This window comes from Quercus suber, unplaced genomic scaffold (genome assembly GCF_002906115.3).
Source record: "Quercus suber isolate HL8 unplaced genomic scaffold, Cork oak 2.0 scaffold_785, whole genome shotgun sequence".
In the NCBI taxonomy this organism is placed as follows: Eukaryota; Viridiplantae; Streptophyta; class Magnoliopsida; order Fagales; family Fagaceae; genus Quercus; species Quercus suber.
This window is the reverse complement of record NW_027070221.1, coordinates 53,092-70,359: the sequence shown is the minus strand read 5'-3', so window position 1 is coordinate 70,359 and position 17,268 is coordinate 53,092. Positions and strand designations below refer to the sequence as shown.

General features: G+C 32.7%; 1 protein-coding gene across 1 annotated transcript; it reads right to left on the bottom strand.

Moving 5' to 3' along the window:
- Positions 1-379: 379 nt before the first annotated feature.
- Positions 380-12,000, bottom strand: LOC111995670 (acyl-CoA-binding domain-containing protein 4). Its single transcript, XM_024027591.2, has 18 exons — positions 11,690-12,000; positions 10,678-10,748; positions 9,921-9,984; positions 9,755-9,826; positions 8,635-8,829; positions 8,461-8,538; positions 7,917-8,027; positions 7,662-7,728; positions 6,547-6,608; positions 5,974-6,113; positions 4,464-4,590; positions 4,267-4,381; positions 3,696-3,784; positions 3,457-3,540; positions 3,190-3,375; positions 2,407-2,562; positions 1,364-1,423; positions 380-942 (listed from the first exon to the last, which is right to left on the bottom strand). The coding sequence occupies exons 1-18, from the start codon at positions 11,849-11,851 to the stop codon at positions 754-756; spliced, it is 2,028 nt and encodes a 675-aa protein (XP_023883359.1). The 5' UTR covers positions 11,852-12,000; the 3' UTR covers positions 380-753.
- Between the last annotated feature and the right edge of the window lie 5,268 nt (positions 12,001-17,268).

Genomic DNA, 17,268 nt, shown 5'->3' with positions numbered 1-17,268 from the left:
AGCAAGATCAATGAAGATAAATCAACTGATCGAGAAGAGAAGACCATACCTTAGCCAACTCAACTCATGTGTGTGTGTGAAAAGTAGACCAAGCTGAGAACCTGCAGCTGTGAGCTTGGTGACTGGTTTGTGGATCTGATGTCAAAGGCAGTGAGGAATGGAGGAAGATTGAGAGAAGCGAGGCAGAGAGAGAGAAATTAAATGGGTAAAGTTGGGAATTTTTTATTGTTTTGTTTTTGTTTGGACTGGATTTGTGATTTATTTTGTAGTTAATTTTAGTTTGTCTAAAGGTTATTAATGTTGTTCTTGAGGCAAACAGTTCTAATGACAATTGACAACCAGCTTTCATGCATGAAATGATCAATGATGCATTGAGCAGTTAGAGAAGCCACTAAAATATATATCTCATAAGATGAGAAAGTTAATAAACATGAAAACCTATACTTCACTCGAATAATACATTTACCTCACAGGTACAAACTCCAAAATTTTGGTTACAAGAGCGATATTGCACTAACAGCCATATAGAACTAGATAATTGAATTACAGTACATGTATTCATGAATCCCCAAGGGGTTTTCCTCCCGACCAACAAAAACCTGATACCTTATTTCTATCACAGGAAAGAATTGAGGGTGTTTTTATAGTATAAAATGGGAAAATATGGGGAAGGAACAAAAATATGTGAAACAAATATGGATCAATGGAAACCAAATCTAAGTAATCACTATTCAACTAGGCTTTTGCAAATTTTCAGGCATCATCGGTATTTTCGCTAGAAGGCGTTCCAGCAAGCCAACCCCACATGCCGCCTGAGCCCTGCTTCTGTTTTGCATTCAAGGCAGCTTGTTCAGATGCAGCTTTTTGTCGCCGAAGGAGTTCCAGTTCCTTCTGCAATGTCTCCATTGTTTGGAGCTTCTGCCGTAGCTCTGCAACATCAACCTGTTGGTTCAAAGAGTAAATTAGCAGATGAACGTATTCCCAAATTTGAACTGAACAATCATACTCCCTAACTTTTCACACTTATTATATCTATGACTTATTCCACTTAATAATTAAACGTCCATGCTAGAGGGGCTCAAACAACCATTGTGTTAATTGAAACATTATTTTTACTGTTTCATTTTTTTCTAAAATAAAGCATGACTGCATGTTCTGCTCAATTTTATATTTGCAATTTCCAGTATTATATTATTCTTTCAGAAAATTTTATTTCCCTGAATAAATAGCAAATTAGATTAGGTAGAATGCCAATGCAACTAGCAAAGTGATCAAACTCCTAACAAACAAGTTAAAGACAATATTCTTTACAGGATTTTTTGGGATAATCTAGTGCAACTGAAACAACTAAAGGCATGCATACCTCTAGTTTGAAACATCTAGACTGCTCAGCTGCAAGTTGACCACGCACGGATTGGAGCTCCTACAATGAATTGAAGGCATAATTAGGGAAGGGGCAAAATATTAAACATTATACTGACAATGGGAAATAGTATTGTGCAACAAATAGTAGCAAGTTAAATTGGTTTTTTTTTAGTAGGAAAACACAAGACACGCACCCATACAGGCACTTTCCTTGCGGGCCAAATAGCATTAGCAATAAGTTTTAGTTTATAGGTTTTTTTTTTTTTTTTTAAGATTCCTAGTAACCTGCAAAGGCCATGATTTGCCCTCCTTGATAAAAGACAAATTTCAGAAATATTTCCCGTTATAAAACTAAATGCCATGGTATAGTTGCTAGCTAGTGTTTCACATCTTTTCTCTTGCCTTATCTTAGCAAAATGCGTAAAGTGTAAAAGTATAATGAAATTCACTGGATTGCTACCACCATTGGAACCAAACAATTTGACTAAAAGCTCCAGCATTTTCAATACAATAATCCCCAATTATATGTTCATTTTGAAAGGATTTTCACCACAAAACACAGCTTGATTGTTAAATTCAGCATAACTAGTGCAACCAACCATCATCAAAGTGAAAACTAACTGGGTTCAAGTATTCTCCATGCTATCTTCTTCCATATTCATAAAGGATAATGATTCCTGCCAGACAGCAATTAGAGCTGCAAGCACCACCCCCCAAAAAATCCTTCCCCTAAAAAAAATCTTTATATCACTTACCAAAACTAAATTCATTATTGCTAACGGAATCCATTTCACACAGTCAGAGCCTCCAAATGCATTTCCACCAAAAGTTCAAAAAAATTTATCATCTTGTTTCATAGACCACCATTCCTACACTACTCTTTCCTCACATTTTCAAAGGGCAATTTTGAAAAAACAAATGACACTTAGTGTGCATCATACTGCATTAAAATAAATCTCATTAAAGATTCTGCATTTGTCAAAGAAGAAACTTAATAATAGACAGAGTGAGAAATTATATAAGCAGTTAAGTGCTAGATACCTTGTATAGATCAGTGTTACGACTCTCAGCCTCTGATAACTCTTGCTTTAATTGAAGAGAGTGCATATTCTCTTTGCTGAGCAATGATTCTAATTCCTCTTTCTCTGACTTGAGGGTTGCCACAAGATGTATATTACTGTGCTCACCATTGGATTTCTGCATGAAAACAAAAGTTCGTATCAAAAGTGGTAACATGAAAGCATTGCAAGCAATACACGGTTCCTAAGCTCCCCCCCCCCCCCCCCTTTTTTCCAAAAAAAAGTTACAAGGTACACATAAATGAATATTAGGAATTGTTTGGAATTCAAGAGTGGCATATAATTATGTGTACTTTGCAGGATTAGAAAGGAAATGATAAGCCAGTGCTCGTGAGAAATGTATCTAGCAAATTGTTTAAATATTCAAGATTGGATCTGCAGTATCATGGAGCAATTAATTTCAGCTCTTATTTGGATTTTTTTTTTTTTTTTTTTTGGGGATAAATCTTATTTGGAAAAATATACAACGCAGTAATTTCACTATCTTTCAGAATTAGTTTGCCATATTCATTAGACTTATCCTGATTATAGTCAAGAAGCACTAATTCACAGAATGCATCATATCTAAATTCAGTGGAAACAGTGATATGTATAAGAGTGTATCTTTTATGCAAGTTTGTAATCCCCATATCTAGTACGATATATTCTCCATGTTGCCAAAAAACATGGCAGATAGCATACCAGCATATTTTCAATGAACTAAAACAAAGGCCAAAAAATCAACATAATTTGCTAGATTACATACCACAGGCTCTGAGTCAACATTGTCCATAACAATTTCCCTAATTTTCCCTTCTTGGCCTGCCTCAAACTCAGACTCCAGATCTCTTGTAGCATTTGTAGCATTATTCACAGCAACACTGTCTGGGACAGGAGTTTCTATTATCTTTGATTGCAAGGTCGATTTGTGGCTTGGTTTAAGAACATTAACCTAACAGAAAAAAGCAAAATCAAGAAAGAAAATTGAGCAAGCGCAGAAGAAGCCACAGCTACAACTTAAAACTGCCTTCACCTCGCTGTTGTAACGACCATTATATCCTCCAAAAGAAACAAGTACGTCTTCGCCATTGAAGGAGCTTACAGCCAAACTCAAACCCTGCAATAGAAGGCAATTATAAAGCAACAAGGGGTCAGGATGACTTCCCTCCAAACTGGCTAAGATTTTTGTCAAAACCCGTTCAAATTATTTAATGTCAACACATGTAGAACAACATGCTCTTCAGCTTAAGTAACAAGCGCAAAGCAAAGCACCTCACTAGCAACTGGAACTCGTCCTTGAACAGTTGTTACTACTGACCAAACAAGTGTAGACATGTTGAGGACAACAGTTTCAGAGACTCCTGCAAATAGCCAATTAAAGTGAATGGAAAATAAGGGGCACTTCCACAAAAACCACAAATTTTATTCTCTACTTTACTTAGAAACTTAAACATCGATACATTTCAGACCAACCAGATATAACAAATAATCAATTTAAACCCATATGCTTCCCCCCCACCAAAAAAAAAAAAAAAAAAAGGGGGAGGGGGTGGGTGGCAACCATCATTCAATGGAACAAGTACAATCAGAAATTTTTCTGACGCTGGGGAAACAAATACAAACTATTATCAGGGACATGAAAGATTCAATGCTCTGATGCTCTTCCAAATGCTTTTAATGCTTCGGCCATTAATTTAAAAATCTTATCCCACATTGAATGCTTGTCTAATTAGGCTAATAATTTTCAAGTATCTAAGTTAACTCATTCAAATTGTACTCCATAACAATAAACCAGATTTCAATCAAGTTTCATGTCAAAATATTAAACTCATAGAATGCATACCACTCTTATTGTCACCACCACCAACAATGAACCAATTCTCCCCAACTGTCACACCTGCATGTCCAGCCCGTGGAGTAGGTATCTCACCCTGTTGTGTGGGTCTGGACCATTCCATCTACACAGTTGAAATATATGAAAGATAAAAGATAGTCCCAGTAGACAACAAGATGGAGACAAGGGAAGGACAGCCATCTTACAGCTTGCAAATCAAGGACATGTAGATCATTGAAGCAAGTGGCATGTGAACCACCACCAAAGATCAGAAGGTAACGCTCAGCATGTACTGCAGCAGCATGATCAGACCTTGGAGAAGGAGGCACCCCCCTGTATAAAAATTAAATATTGATAAGCCCAAAATTTTATCTAAATAAATATTATAATTTTATATTCTATTTCAATCTAGAGAACAGTAGGCAAAAGGTAAACTATGAAACAAAGATGTATAGTGCATGGGGAAAAAGATAATGTTTCTTCTCTATTTGTTAAAAGTAAACCATTTAGATATAGGTGGAGGTAAACTAGAAGTATCATCATGGTGCAAAAGCACTTTATAACTACCACCACATAATGCCAGCAAATGCATCTTGCATATTATCAACAGGAGTATGCAATGTTGTTAAAAGCGCACTTAGGCATGCTTAAAGTTCAAAGCTCAAATCCCCAAGGTCTAGGCACTTTGCTTGGCTGAAGCGAAGCTCATTTAATGAAGCACCTTAGGCAAGCTTTTTTGGCGCTTTTTGAAGAAGCAGAAAGCAAGCCTAGGCACAACTTTTTCTGCTAAAAAGTCTATAAATCATTCAAATTAATTGCTCAATCTTGAAGGAAATGAGATGAACCATTGAATATTATACAAACACTATTCTTAAGGTGTTAAATAACACAAACCATTGATATTATACAAACACTATTCTTAAGGTGTTATATTACTCAAGAAATTTTTTATTTATATGTTGAATATGAATAAGGTTAATTTACTATTCTTGTGCTTCTTGTCTTTACCTTCTAGATATATTTTGTTTGAAACATAAACTTCATTTGATTGTATTATCATAATTATGTATTTTTTAGAAAGTATAAGAGAATTATATAAAATGTTATGTTTGAACTTCTGATGACTATATTATTATCATATTCTCTATTGATAATTGTTTTCAAATTTACTACCAAAAAAAAAATATATATTAATTGAAATAATTTAAGAAAATTTGAACTTTCATACTTCAGACAATTCCACTTACCTAATTGGTAAAATATATAACTATTTTGAGTTTTTATTTTATTTTTATCATATATTATGAATATTTCTATTAGTAGATGTTATATATTATATTTGAAACATGTGTGCTTCACTTCAATCAGGCAAATGCTTGTGCTTTAAGCTTTGTGCCTACAATTCAAGAGGCCTATGTGCTTAAGTGCGATTGACTCTTTAACCAACATTTTAATTGTTATAAAACCAAATGATTATGATCATAATTTGTCTTTTGTATGGTTGCCATTAACAAACCCAAAAAAAAAACACCCTCCATTGCCTTCTAGAAAAAAAGGAAAAAATTGGTTATGAAATTTCCAGAAACTGAATCGTCTTACACTGCATCTATTTCAACCCAGACAAAGAAAACAAAAAACACCCTTCCACCCCTTCCCAAAAAAAAAACAGGAAGGAAAAAATTGGTTATGAAATTGCCATAAATTGAATTGTCTTACACGGCATCTATTTCATCCCATGTCAAAGTTTCTAGGTCAAGAATATGAAGATCGTTTAAGAGAGTTCTCTTTGCATCTTGTCCACCAAAAATCACTAAGCTGGTCCCAAAAAGAGTCACTGACTGACCTCCACGTGATACCTGAAAAGCATAAATAGAAGTGAGACAATATTTACAACACATAAGAGAGCACCATAGTTTCAAAAACTTCCAAGCACATTCTTGTGATTTCCAATAAGGAATTACGAGTACAATCCAACACTTCATCATACCAGTTTCAAAATGCCAACCAATCTTGTTAAAACCAAAATGAAAATTAGAAATTTTATTTTCATAGTTTCTTTATAAACAATCAATTCTGAAACGGACAACAAGCCTTGAATTATTGAATTTCCAACTGGTTTAGGACTATTCAAAACCCATAAGCATATTTTAATCCTTGCAGAGAAAAAGAATAGCAAACAGCAGCCAATCAGCAACTCTCCAATTTGAGATTTTGAACTACAGCAAGTGATTTCATAATGTTGATATTCAGAAATTTATCAAAGATTGGAAAAGAAAAACAGATACATACCGGAGCTTTGCCATAAGTCTTTAGCGGTGACCAAGTATTAGATTGTAGATCAAATGCCCTCACTGTCATGAGAATGAAGAATTGTTTAGAAATGGTATGATGAGGAGATAGTGCATGTCTTCAGTATTATTGTACTGAATGACTTGCATAAGTTTTGAGCTTTTTACATCATATACTATATAATAAAAGTTGCATTATTATATTTTCTTTTCTTTTCTTTTTTTTTGGCTATGTGGCACATTTTGAGCACATTAAAACTATTAATATAGTTTCCTCTAAGTGAAACTTAATTTCCAAAGTTATAAGAGGATTAAAAGTACAACAGAAAATTAGAATTTTTTTATTTTATTTAAAATTCACTTTTTATGTTATATTATTCTAATAATCTACCATAATCTTTTTTAATAATAAAGTTGGGTTTTATACATTGTACTTTTACTATGTGTTTCAATGTAAGCATTACACACAGTATGACGTGATTTTGTAATGTGAGACACTACAAGTATATAAAAATTATTAACATAGTTTACTACTCAATAAGGAGTTTCATTATTGACAAAATTTTCAGAAATTTAAAATATTTTCATGAATAAAATTCAATTATTAAAGGCATCGAGAGATCTAAAAGGCGTTTTATTGTTTATTTTAATTTATTTTAAAAATTCATTATAGTTTTTTGTTTTGACAAAGACTCAGTCTAACACTGTGCTTTCGCCAAGTGACTTAAAGTTTATTTTATAATTTCATTTTTACTAATTATTTTATTGTGTAATTTAAATTATATTTTTGAAGTATTTTCTTTATTTACATATGACTTTTGATCAATCTGTGTATCACACATGCCAATGATTAAAAATTTTATATTATTATAACCATCAAGAATCTCAGTAATCCATACCTCTTTTTAAAGGTGAATCATGCATCGCAAAAGATTTAGGTCAGAAATGGCAGAATGATCCATTTTCTGGTCATAAATGTTTCTCTAACTTAAAACTTTCCACAGTTTTTCCACTTTTATAAGTACGATATTTCCACAAAGTTCACAAACTCAAATAAATCAAAAGGCAGTAAATGATATTGTCATTTTTTGATAGGTAAATGATATTGACTTATACCTTGTATACTTTCAGCTGGATCCTTTGTATGTCCAGCAACAGACAGAAGCTTATTCTCCCATGGTATCTACAGAAATAACGAAAGATGATAATTTCATCACCAGTTAAAAGAATTCATTACCGATACAAAATATGTTACAACTTACAACATGCCAGTAGAAACAAATAGATAATATGAAAAAGTTCTTATATTACTGAGAAAAACTTTCTTCAAGAAGTCCACGTAATGAAAACATAAAACTGCTCTTTACTAACCAAGGAATGACCAGCACAAGGAGCAAACGTTACTGGAGACGGTGACTCCAGGGACTCAGCCCCAGACTTTGCCTCAATCTTTGACCAAGTCCAACTTCTCAAATCCAGTACCTGCATTATTACTCAAGTTAGGGAAGGTGGAAAAATCTGTAACCACATCAATGCAAAGGCAAAAAACAAAAAGAGTTTAAATGTAAAACCAAGATTCCATCTAAAAAATGAACACACAAGAAAATAAAGCTCAGAATCACAAAAGCACAATGCTAAATATTCAAAGTTGCCCAGAATAACTCTTTTACTTTTTCTTTCTATTTATTGTTCCTTTGTTCTTTGTGAATGAGTAACAACTTATTGAACGTATAAAAAGAAAAACAGAGAACTAATGAAAGCAAAGGAAACCAATTCAAATACCAAGTCAACAGGAGACAACAATAAAAAAGGCAGTGCCCTAGCGATAGCCCAAGGAACAAAACCAAATGGAAGATGTTATTTCTATATCGCATGAGGCCATCAACATATGTATATGTAAAGAAAATTTTCTTACATGAATATCATTAAGGTAACGACCATTGTGGTTTCCGCCATATATGTACATCTTGTCTTGCACAACTGCTGCAGCATGCTGAAAATATTTGACCAATGCTTTGTTCAGAGAAAAGAAGAAAAGGCCAGAAACAAATTCATACTATAAAAAAAATAAATAAATAAATAACAATACCTCATATCGGGCTTTTGGGCGTTGACCAGATATTGGAGGTGCAATCCATTGATCATACACGGCAACTGAGCCAAGGCCTTCCACAACAATATCTTTATCCTGAGTTTCTGTCAGGCTCCCATTTTCAGTGGAAATAGTCTTTGTCTCAGGAAAAGAATTCCCATTCTCAACCACTGGCTCAACTTTTGAATTATGCTATGAACCATCCAAAAAATTACGCAAAAAGACAAAGAAAAAGTGAAAAACACAATAATCATAGTAAGAACAAAGATGAAAAAGAGCTAGATTTATAGCCCATGCTATCCATGCAGAATTAAGGTATAATTATTACACCTATGGCTCTCAATAACACAAGACTTTGATCACTTAGAGCTCCCTCTTTTCCAATCCCAATTTTAAAAACAGACGCATAGTGGAGTATGTGAGCATTTTATTTTATTTTTTGGTAAGTAGTGGAGTGTGAGAGCATACAAGAACAGATGCATAAGAGAACAAGAATATTTCCTTTTTTTAGTGGCCTTTTCAATAGCAGAAGAAACATGAATGTATTGAGTGATCCACTTAATGCATAGATAATTTACCAACAAAAAATAAGGCAGAGGATTAAAAATAGATGAAATGTGATGTTGGTTATGTAATTCAAGATAACTGTGTAGTGGTGGTGGTGGTGGTAGGAGGGTCGAAATCAGGGAATGCCAGTGCAACAGCAGTGATTGAATAGGCAGTGGTATAGTGACAGTGGTATGATAATGGAGGCTTAAGTGAGACATCGTCACTTTGGTCGCACTGCTTTTTTGTAAATTTATGGTGCCTTGATAGTAGCATCAGTGTAAAAAAGATTGTGTATTTGCCATAATATGTGCCAGCAACAGCAGCAGATTAGAAGTAATAGTGATGGGTAACAGCAATGGTAGCGATGAAGCATAAATGGTAATGGTGGAACAGAAATCAGAGAGGTTATATGGTTATAGGCAGAGATATTTTTCACATTATTCTGTACAGTTATCTATTATGACAAAATATGAAGATGAAATTCTTAACTGACATTGATTAAGTCAATCAAAAATAAAGGAAGAAGAAGAAGGAACTACACAATATAAACAAGTTCCATGATACTCACATTCATTTGCACATCTACTACAGGCTCTGCAACAAAGTTAGAAGCTCTTGAATACCAACTTGGATCATCTTCCTACCCAAAAGGAAAATATAAAAAAAAAATCAATTACCCAAGTTTCTACACGACATTACAAGAAAACGCCCCAAAAAATCTTAATTGCATGGACCTCCAATATTTTCACAAAGAGACGCATAGCTTCTGTGGGAGACGTGTTTCCAAGCCCGCTCCAGCTGCATAAATAATAAAACCCTTGAGAAAACCAAATCCAGCAAAGGCCGCAGACATCAAATAAAGTCCAAAAGTATACCACGTGCCATATCACCAATGATGTAACAAGGATCCCATTCATTAATAACATCATCATCATCCTAATTAACCAAATTCCTCCACATCCAGCAAACTCATATCCAACTCTCCACAGAAAATATAAAATGATTCAGTAACTGCACAATTTTTTTTTTTTTTTTTGATAAGTGGTAACTTCACAATTTTTTAAATGCTAACACATTTCAAACTTCTCCCTCAACCACTTTTCAGATTTCCTCATCCCAAGGCTTCAAGACCACTTTTTTCCTAATAGCATGTGTTCATTATAAGAAGCTACCCAAAAAAAAAAAAAAGAAGAAGAAGAAGAAGAAGAAGAAGGTATTCAACAAGATAACTCTCAAAATTCCCATTCCCAAGCAACTAGATGACTAAAGCAATGAATTCCCTAAGCAAAGCTCAAAACCTAGGCTCATCAGCTCATGTATGTGTTCTAAGGTCTGACAATCCTTTATGCCATTTCCAAATATCACCAACTAATTTTAGAATACACAAGTCAAAATATTATGCTACAAGTGCAAAAATAAGCACATATTTGTGTTTAACAGATGCACATTAGCATATGAAATGACAGCGCAGGAGAGCTTAAGAGCACAAACCTCTTCCATTTGGTATGCTCAACAACTTTCCAAGAATTAGGTTCCGGTATGTTACAAGCTCCGACTGTCGCCTGCAACAGAAACGAACAGCAAATTCAGCAACGAAATTCTTTTCAACAAAAATCTCAAATCAAACAAGTTATTCCTCTCTCTACAAATAAATTCACGAATCAAATACTCCACACATAAATACTTAATTTGACATGTAGCTTAATCCCACTGATAAAGAAAACAACAAATTCATTTTTGAGCATCTCAAATCAAACTAACAATTTCTCATTAAAACTAGAATTCACGATTCAAGTTTGTTCGCCAGAATTTCAAAATCAAAAAATCAATTCCTCATAAATTAATTCCAAAGATCCACCAATCAATTATTCATCATACAGATGCTTGAATTCACAAATCAAGTTTGTTCGCCACAATTATGAATCAAATAAACAATTCCTCATTAAAAATTAAAAAAACACTAAGAAGATTCACCAAGCAAACACCCTGACACACACACTGATACTCATCAAACAGATACTTGAATTCACGAATCACGTTTGTTCGCCACAATTGCAAATCAAACAAACAATTCGTCATTAAAAAAATAAAAAAAAAAACACTAAGAATATTTCACCAATCAAACATTCCACACACACTGATACTCAATTTGACACAAAGATTAACCTTAATTCATTACAACCAACTCTTATTTGGTCACCAAGAAGCTCAATTCTAGTCCCCCCCCAAAAAAAGGGAATTCTCATCCACATTTTCCCAGCAACCAAACACAACCCCAGATCAACCATTCCCAACACCCCAAAACCCCAGATCTACCTAAATCAACACCCAAAACGCAACAATTTCATCACGAACTACCTACAACACATTGCACACAGCAACAGCAGCAGCAATTTCCTATTGATCTCACTCAGCACAAATCAAATTCGCGCAATGCAATAAACAGTGAGTATTGGAAACGAAACAAAAACGCAGCGGATCGAAGAGAGAGTGGAGGCAATACCTGTTGGTACAAGCCGTAAAGAAGAGCAGCGGACTCTTTAGAGAACTTAGAGGTGAGAGATTTGAAGGTCGAGTTGGTGTCGCCGTCGAAACCGGCGTACGAAGCCGCCGCATAGAACCGCTCCGGGTATTGCAGCCCAGAGCTCGCTCGAGCCATAGCCATCTCACTCTCTCTCTCTCTCTCTCTCACAATCAATCAATCAGATCGATCAGACTCTGATTCTTTTCGTTTCTGCAATTTTTGTAGAATCAGGTGATATAATATGAAAATTTTTTTTTTTTTTTTTTTAATTATGGGACGTGGGTTGGGGTAATGTTTTTGTTTATTTTGTTTTTTGTTTTGGTAAGTCGTAGCTGTCTGCGACTCTCTGTGTTTCTCTCTCTAAGATTAGATCAAACGGGTAAACGTGTTAATTTCTGATTGGGTGGGATGGGACACATGTTTTGCGATGTAAACTACGTTAACTTTTCGTTACAGACCGACACGACTGTTTTATGTTGGAAATTTTTACTAGTATTTCTAAATTTTTGTTTTACTTTTGGTAAGTTTTTTAATGTGTATATATATATATAATTTGTTTTTCGAGGAATGTGAGCCATACGACCTCTTGTTTCACAATTTCCTTCGTATGATTGTGATTGAGAATTGAGTTCGGTTTTGACGTAGACTTTTACGTTTGGGAGAATTGTTATTTTCGTTCGTTAAAGTTTTTGTTAGTTTAGTACTTAAATTTTATTATTTGTGTTAAGTTTGTCCTTTTGTCTATTGTGATTTATTAAATTACCATTTGGGGAGGTAATCTCTACTCTCTAGTGAGAGGATATCTTTGTAACTCGTAACAACGACAAGTTTGAGAGTTGTAAATTTAAATAGTAACACGTTTTATTATTGTCCAAAGAATCTTACGTCATAATACAATGCAGGAGATTAAAAGAAATCTACGTATAAAATTACCATTAAGTCTAACAAGGGTAGTACTTAAGTACACGAACCTAATGCATACACCTAATGAATTATTCCTAAGTTTTACCCGATTAGCAAAACTACATCGTAATGTGTATATAAATAGTAATGGATGAAATTGCCATTATGTAATGAACCTAACAAAGTTTATGATATAGATATTTGATTTTTATTAAATAAATTTTTGTAAACCAAAAGTGCCAAAGTTCCATCAACCTTCTTCATTTCAAAAGTTTCATTTTCATGAAGAACTAAAATGAATGGTCAAAATGAAAATTTTGAAATATAAATGGCCAAATAGGGAGCTAAATCGAGGCTTAAAATGAATAAATTGGAAAAGTAAAAGTTCAAGATTACACATTGAGTGACAATGTGTAATCTTTCAACTTTTAACGATCTCAATCTCTAAAAATAAAATAAAACTTTTAATGATCTATTTAGAGTTTAGAGTTTAGCACCATCTAAGAATCAATGGAGTTTTAATCGTCAAGCTTGTGCAATTATGAGCTTTAACTTTCCTTTCTTTTCTTTTTTAAGTTATAGTGAGCATTGTGCAAACTACAATAATAAAAAGTGGTTTGAAATTGTAACCCATGTTTGATAATCAAATTGAAAGAGAGCTTTTAAATATAACAAGATGAAAGTACATTGTATTTTAATACATTTTTTTAATAATTCAATAGTTGAAGAGAAGAAAATTTGAGTTATGAATGTCTCTATTGAAAATAATAATGCTAACTAATTAAACTACAAGGTCTTGACCTTTGTATTTTAATACCAATTAAAGCAACCCCCGACCATAGTTACACCAAAATTCCACCAATCGCCTACCACAACTACATCATTGCCATTATCACCATCCTAAAAATTCTATTAACCAAAAAAAAAAAATTTTAATAGAATTCTACTTTAACATATAGTCTAAATGTATATGCGTGTAAACTCCCTTCTGAAAACTTGAACTTTGACCCTTACTCCCCACATTTCACAAACATTTATATTTGCAAGGTGACTATTACGCTAATGATGTGCAGTGGTTATTAACCAATGTTTTAAGTGACTTAAATTTTGTTAATAGAAATTGTCAAAACATTTGCATTAAAGAGCTTTAAGAGATCATTTAAAATTGAAAACAATTTTAAGGGTTAAACTGAAGACATCTTCAATACAAAAAGTTGAAACTCAGAGCTTTAATTGAAAAAGTACTATATTAATTATTAATTCTTAACTTTTAAGCATAGTAATTTACCAAATATTCAAAATGCCAAAGGTCTTTTCAGTTAGATTTACTGCTAGAGCTTTATCTTTAAGTAGGGTTTCAGTTTTTAAGGGTGCCCTTCTCTACTTAACAAAATTACCAAACATGTGGCATTTTTTTGGCTAAATAGTTTAAGGACCTTACGATCCATTTGGATTGAGGGTGAGAGAAGGGGAGTAAAATAGAAAAGAGTAAAATTGATCTAAAATTAGTTTATTTTCAGCCAACTATACTCTACTTCCCTTATTGTGAATGCCCTTAATTTTCTAAAACTTAGGTGTTTCGTCTCACATTGAGTTCTTGGCGAAGTGACTCTTGTGTGCATGTGTATCTAGAATGGAGTGTGTATGTGAGTCCCTTTTTTTAAATTAAAAAAAAAAAAAAATAGGAGTCGCCACCAACCATTAGTTTTGTATTAGGTGTGATTGATCACTTAGATGTCTAATTTATTTTAAATTATCTAATTAACTAAACCAAATTTTAAAGGATTTGTTAATCAAGGCAAACCAAAAGTCTTTGAACCAAGTATCTTGGACTCGGAAGTTTGGTTACATGTGGAGGAAGGTGTTAGGCACCCCACAACACCTATCTGAAAATCGTACCTCATTTTAATTTATTTAAAACGTTAACTTTTTATGAAAAAAATAGAATACTTGGCAATTTGAGTTTTTTTTTTGTTTTTTTTTTTTTTTTTAAAGTTTTTGCAAACAATATACATATATAAACATGTGGATAAATATTTACCATATAGCTATCATGTGAATATTAACTCCAACAAAATATATACAATCAAAACATGTGAGATATATACATAAGTAAATATGAGAGACCATACAAGTATACCTTACAATAGCATATGAGTATTTATTTACTATATAGCTATCATGTGAGTACTAAATACTATACAAAAACAAATCACAACATAAAAATTTTAAAAAAAAAAATTGAAAGAATAGCACCTTGTCATCCACCATTTTCTCATTTTAATCATGTAAAAAGATGACAAAGAAAACTCATTAGTGCCAAGAAATATTAGGGACAATGTAAGCTTATAGGGTGTTCAAAAACTCAAGAGAATGAACCTTGAACACATATCCTCAAACTACCACTATTCTAAGAAAATTAAAAAAGTTACAACGTTAACTTTCATTATTTTAGAAAAGCACATTTTTTAGAAAATATTTTATTGTGAGGTTTTGAGAAAAACATTTTTTTACTTGGTAAAACACTTTTTCAAAAGGTATTTCTTTATTTTTTAAAGGAAGAGAGAAAGCATTTTTTTTGAAAAACAACGTGGTAGAACACATCTAATTTTTAATTTTTTTTTTCTTTATAGTAAAAACCAGTTTTCTTTAGGAAAGGAAAGAAGACAAGTTTTTTTGAAAACAACTATTATGGGGGCTAGATAGCTAGAAGGTACTGTTAAAATTATATATATTGGGCCTATGGCCTAGTTTGAGGATATTTACTTTTCTGAGGATGGTCAAACAATGTTATTATGGAAATGGTAGAAGAGGAAGAGATAAGAATTGTACATGATAGTCCAAAAGATGTCTGAGGAGAGAAGTCATATTGGAAATGTGGATCCAAGATCAGTAGGAATGTTCTACCGTCCTGAACATCCTTTCAAGTTGCATCACGGTTAAAAGTCAGACATTGAATAGGAGAGGGGTAGAAGAAGGCAACAAATATCTACAAAAGCTGTTACCTCCGCATTAAATGTTCTGCAGCTAACTCCTTGGCCGCATTAATGTGGAAGTGATACCTGAACAGTGCATTTCAACCTTACAGCTACTACATGAAGACTTATGGGAGGGGTTGATAGGACAAGTATCAACACTTACCATCCTGCATACACGTGGAAAGTGGAGATGAAAAAGAAAGGGAGTATATAAGGGAAGGGTGACAACCAGAATGGGGGATCGAGAATTCAGGAGAAGAAACGCTATAGCGTCTAATAAACAAACTTGTAATTGAACCTGAGAGATACAAAAGATAAGACCTTCTCAGACTCTGCCGAGGATAATTTTTTTTCAATACGTGCCTTCTTCTTCTTTTTATTCTCTTATCATCTAGATCTATTTAGTGGTTGTTTGATCAACTACCGTCAGTATTCAAACTTATTCTCTACAAATTTATTGTTTTTGGCATTTTTGGGCCTAAGTTCATTCACACAGTGGGCTTGGAATTCAAACTTGGTACTTACAACTATATACAAACAATTTTCTCCAATGTGGTAAAAATGTCTTATGAAAACATTTCCTTTTGAAAACACGTACTTTTTTGAAGAAAGCACTTTTTCAAAGCACACTTTTGTATATAGAAAAACACTTTTGAAAACATTTTCTTTTTGAAAACATTTTCTTTTGAAAAACTTTGAAAACATTTATTTTATAATTATTTTTTTCGGGTTTCCCCTCTTTGAAAAATAGATTTTTTATTTTGAAAACAGTTTTTTATTATTTTGAAAACAGTTTTTGAAAACAAAATTTTCATTTTGAAAACAGTTTTATATTATTTTGAAAACAGTTCTGAAAATTATTTTGAAAACAGTTCTGAAAATAGATTTTTTTTTTTTTTTTAATTTTGAAAACAGTTTTAGGAAACAGATTTTTATTTTTAAAACAGTTTTTATTTAGGTTTCGGATTTCCCTTAAAAAATATATTTTTTTTAAATCTTTTTTTTTTTTTGGTAAAAAGGAAGAGCATCTTAAAAAAAAGGTTTTTGTTTTGAAAACTCTTTAAAAGGAAAAGACTTTTCTTAAAAAAATATCTTTTTATTTGGAAAAAAAAAAAAAAAAACTTCATCATTTTTTAGAAAGAGGCGGGAAAAGATTTAGAAAAAAAAAAAAAAAAAGCATTTCTTAAAATAGTGTGTATAGGAAATGTTGTACCCAAGCATATTTACTTTATGGCAACTTTAATGATAAGAAGTGTAAAGAAACACACTAATAAAGTGCAGAAAATAAAGTGCATAAATTTAAATGACATAAAAGTAAAAAGCTTGGAATATTGTAAATGTTGAATAAAAATGTTTTTTTATTTCCTCTTAAATAGATTTAATATCTTTCAAGCCTTATGGATTCTTCATTATAAAGAAATGAGAGTTCTAAGTCATCACCATTCTTATAAGACATACCCATATTGTGCTCTATTTGAGGTTTAAAAACCTTTAAGAGAGATGATAGAAAATATTTTTTTTAGTTAAGTGTCTAGATACAGTGTGTATATATATATATATATATATAGATATGAGTGTGTGTGTGTGTGTGTGTGTATGAAATTAAATGGGATGACATAAATGAAAGGCGATGGGGTTGCTTGAAAGTAAATGGGATGGCATAAATTAAAGGACGAG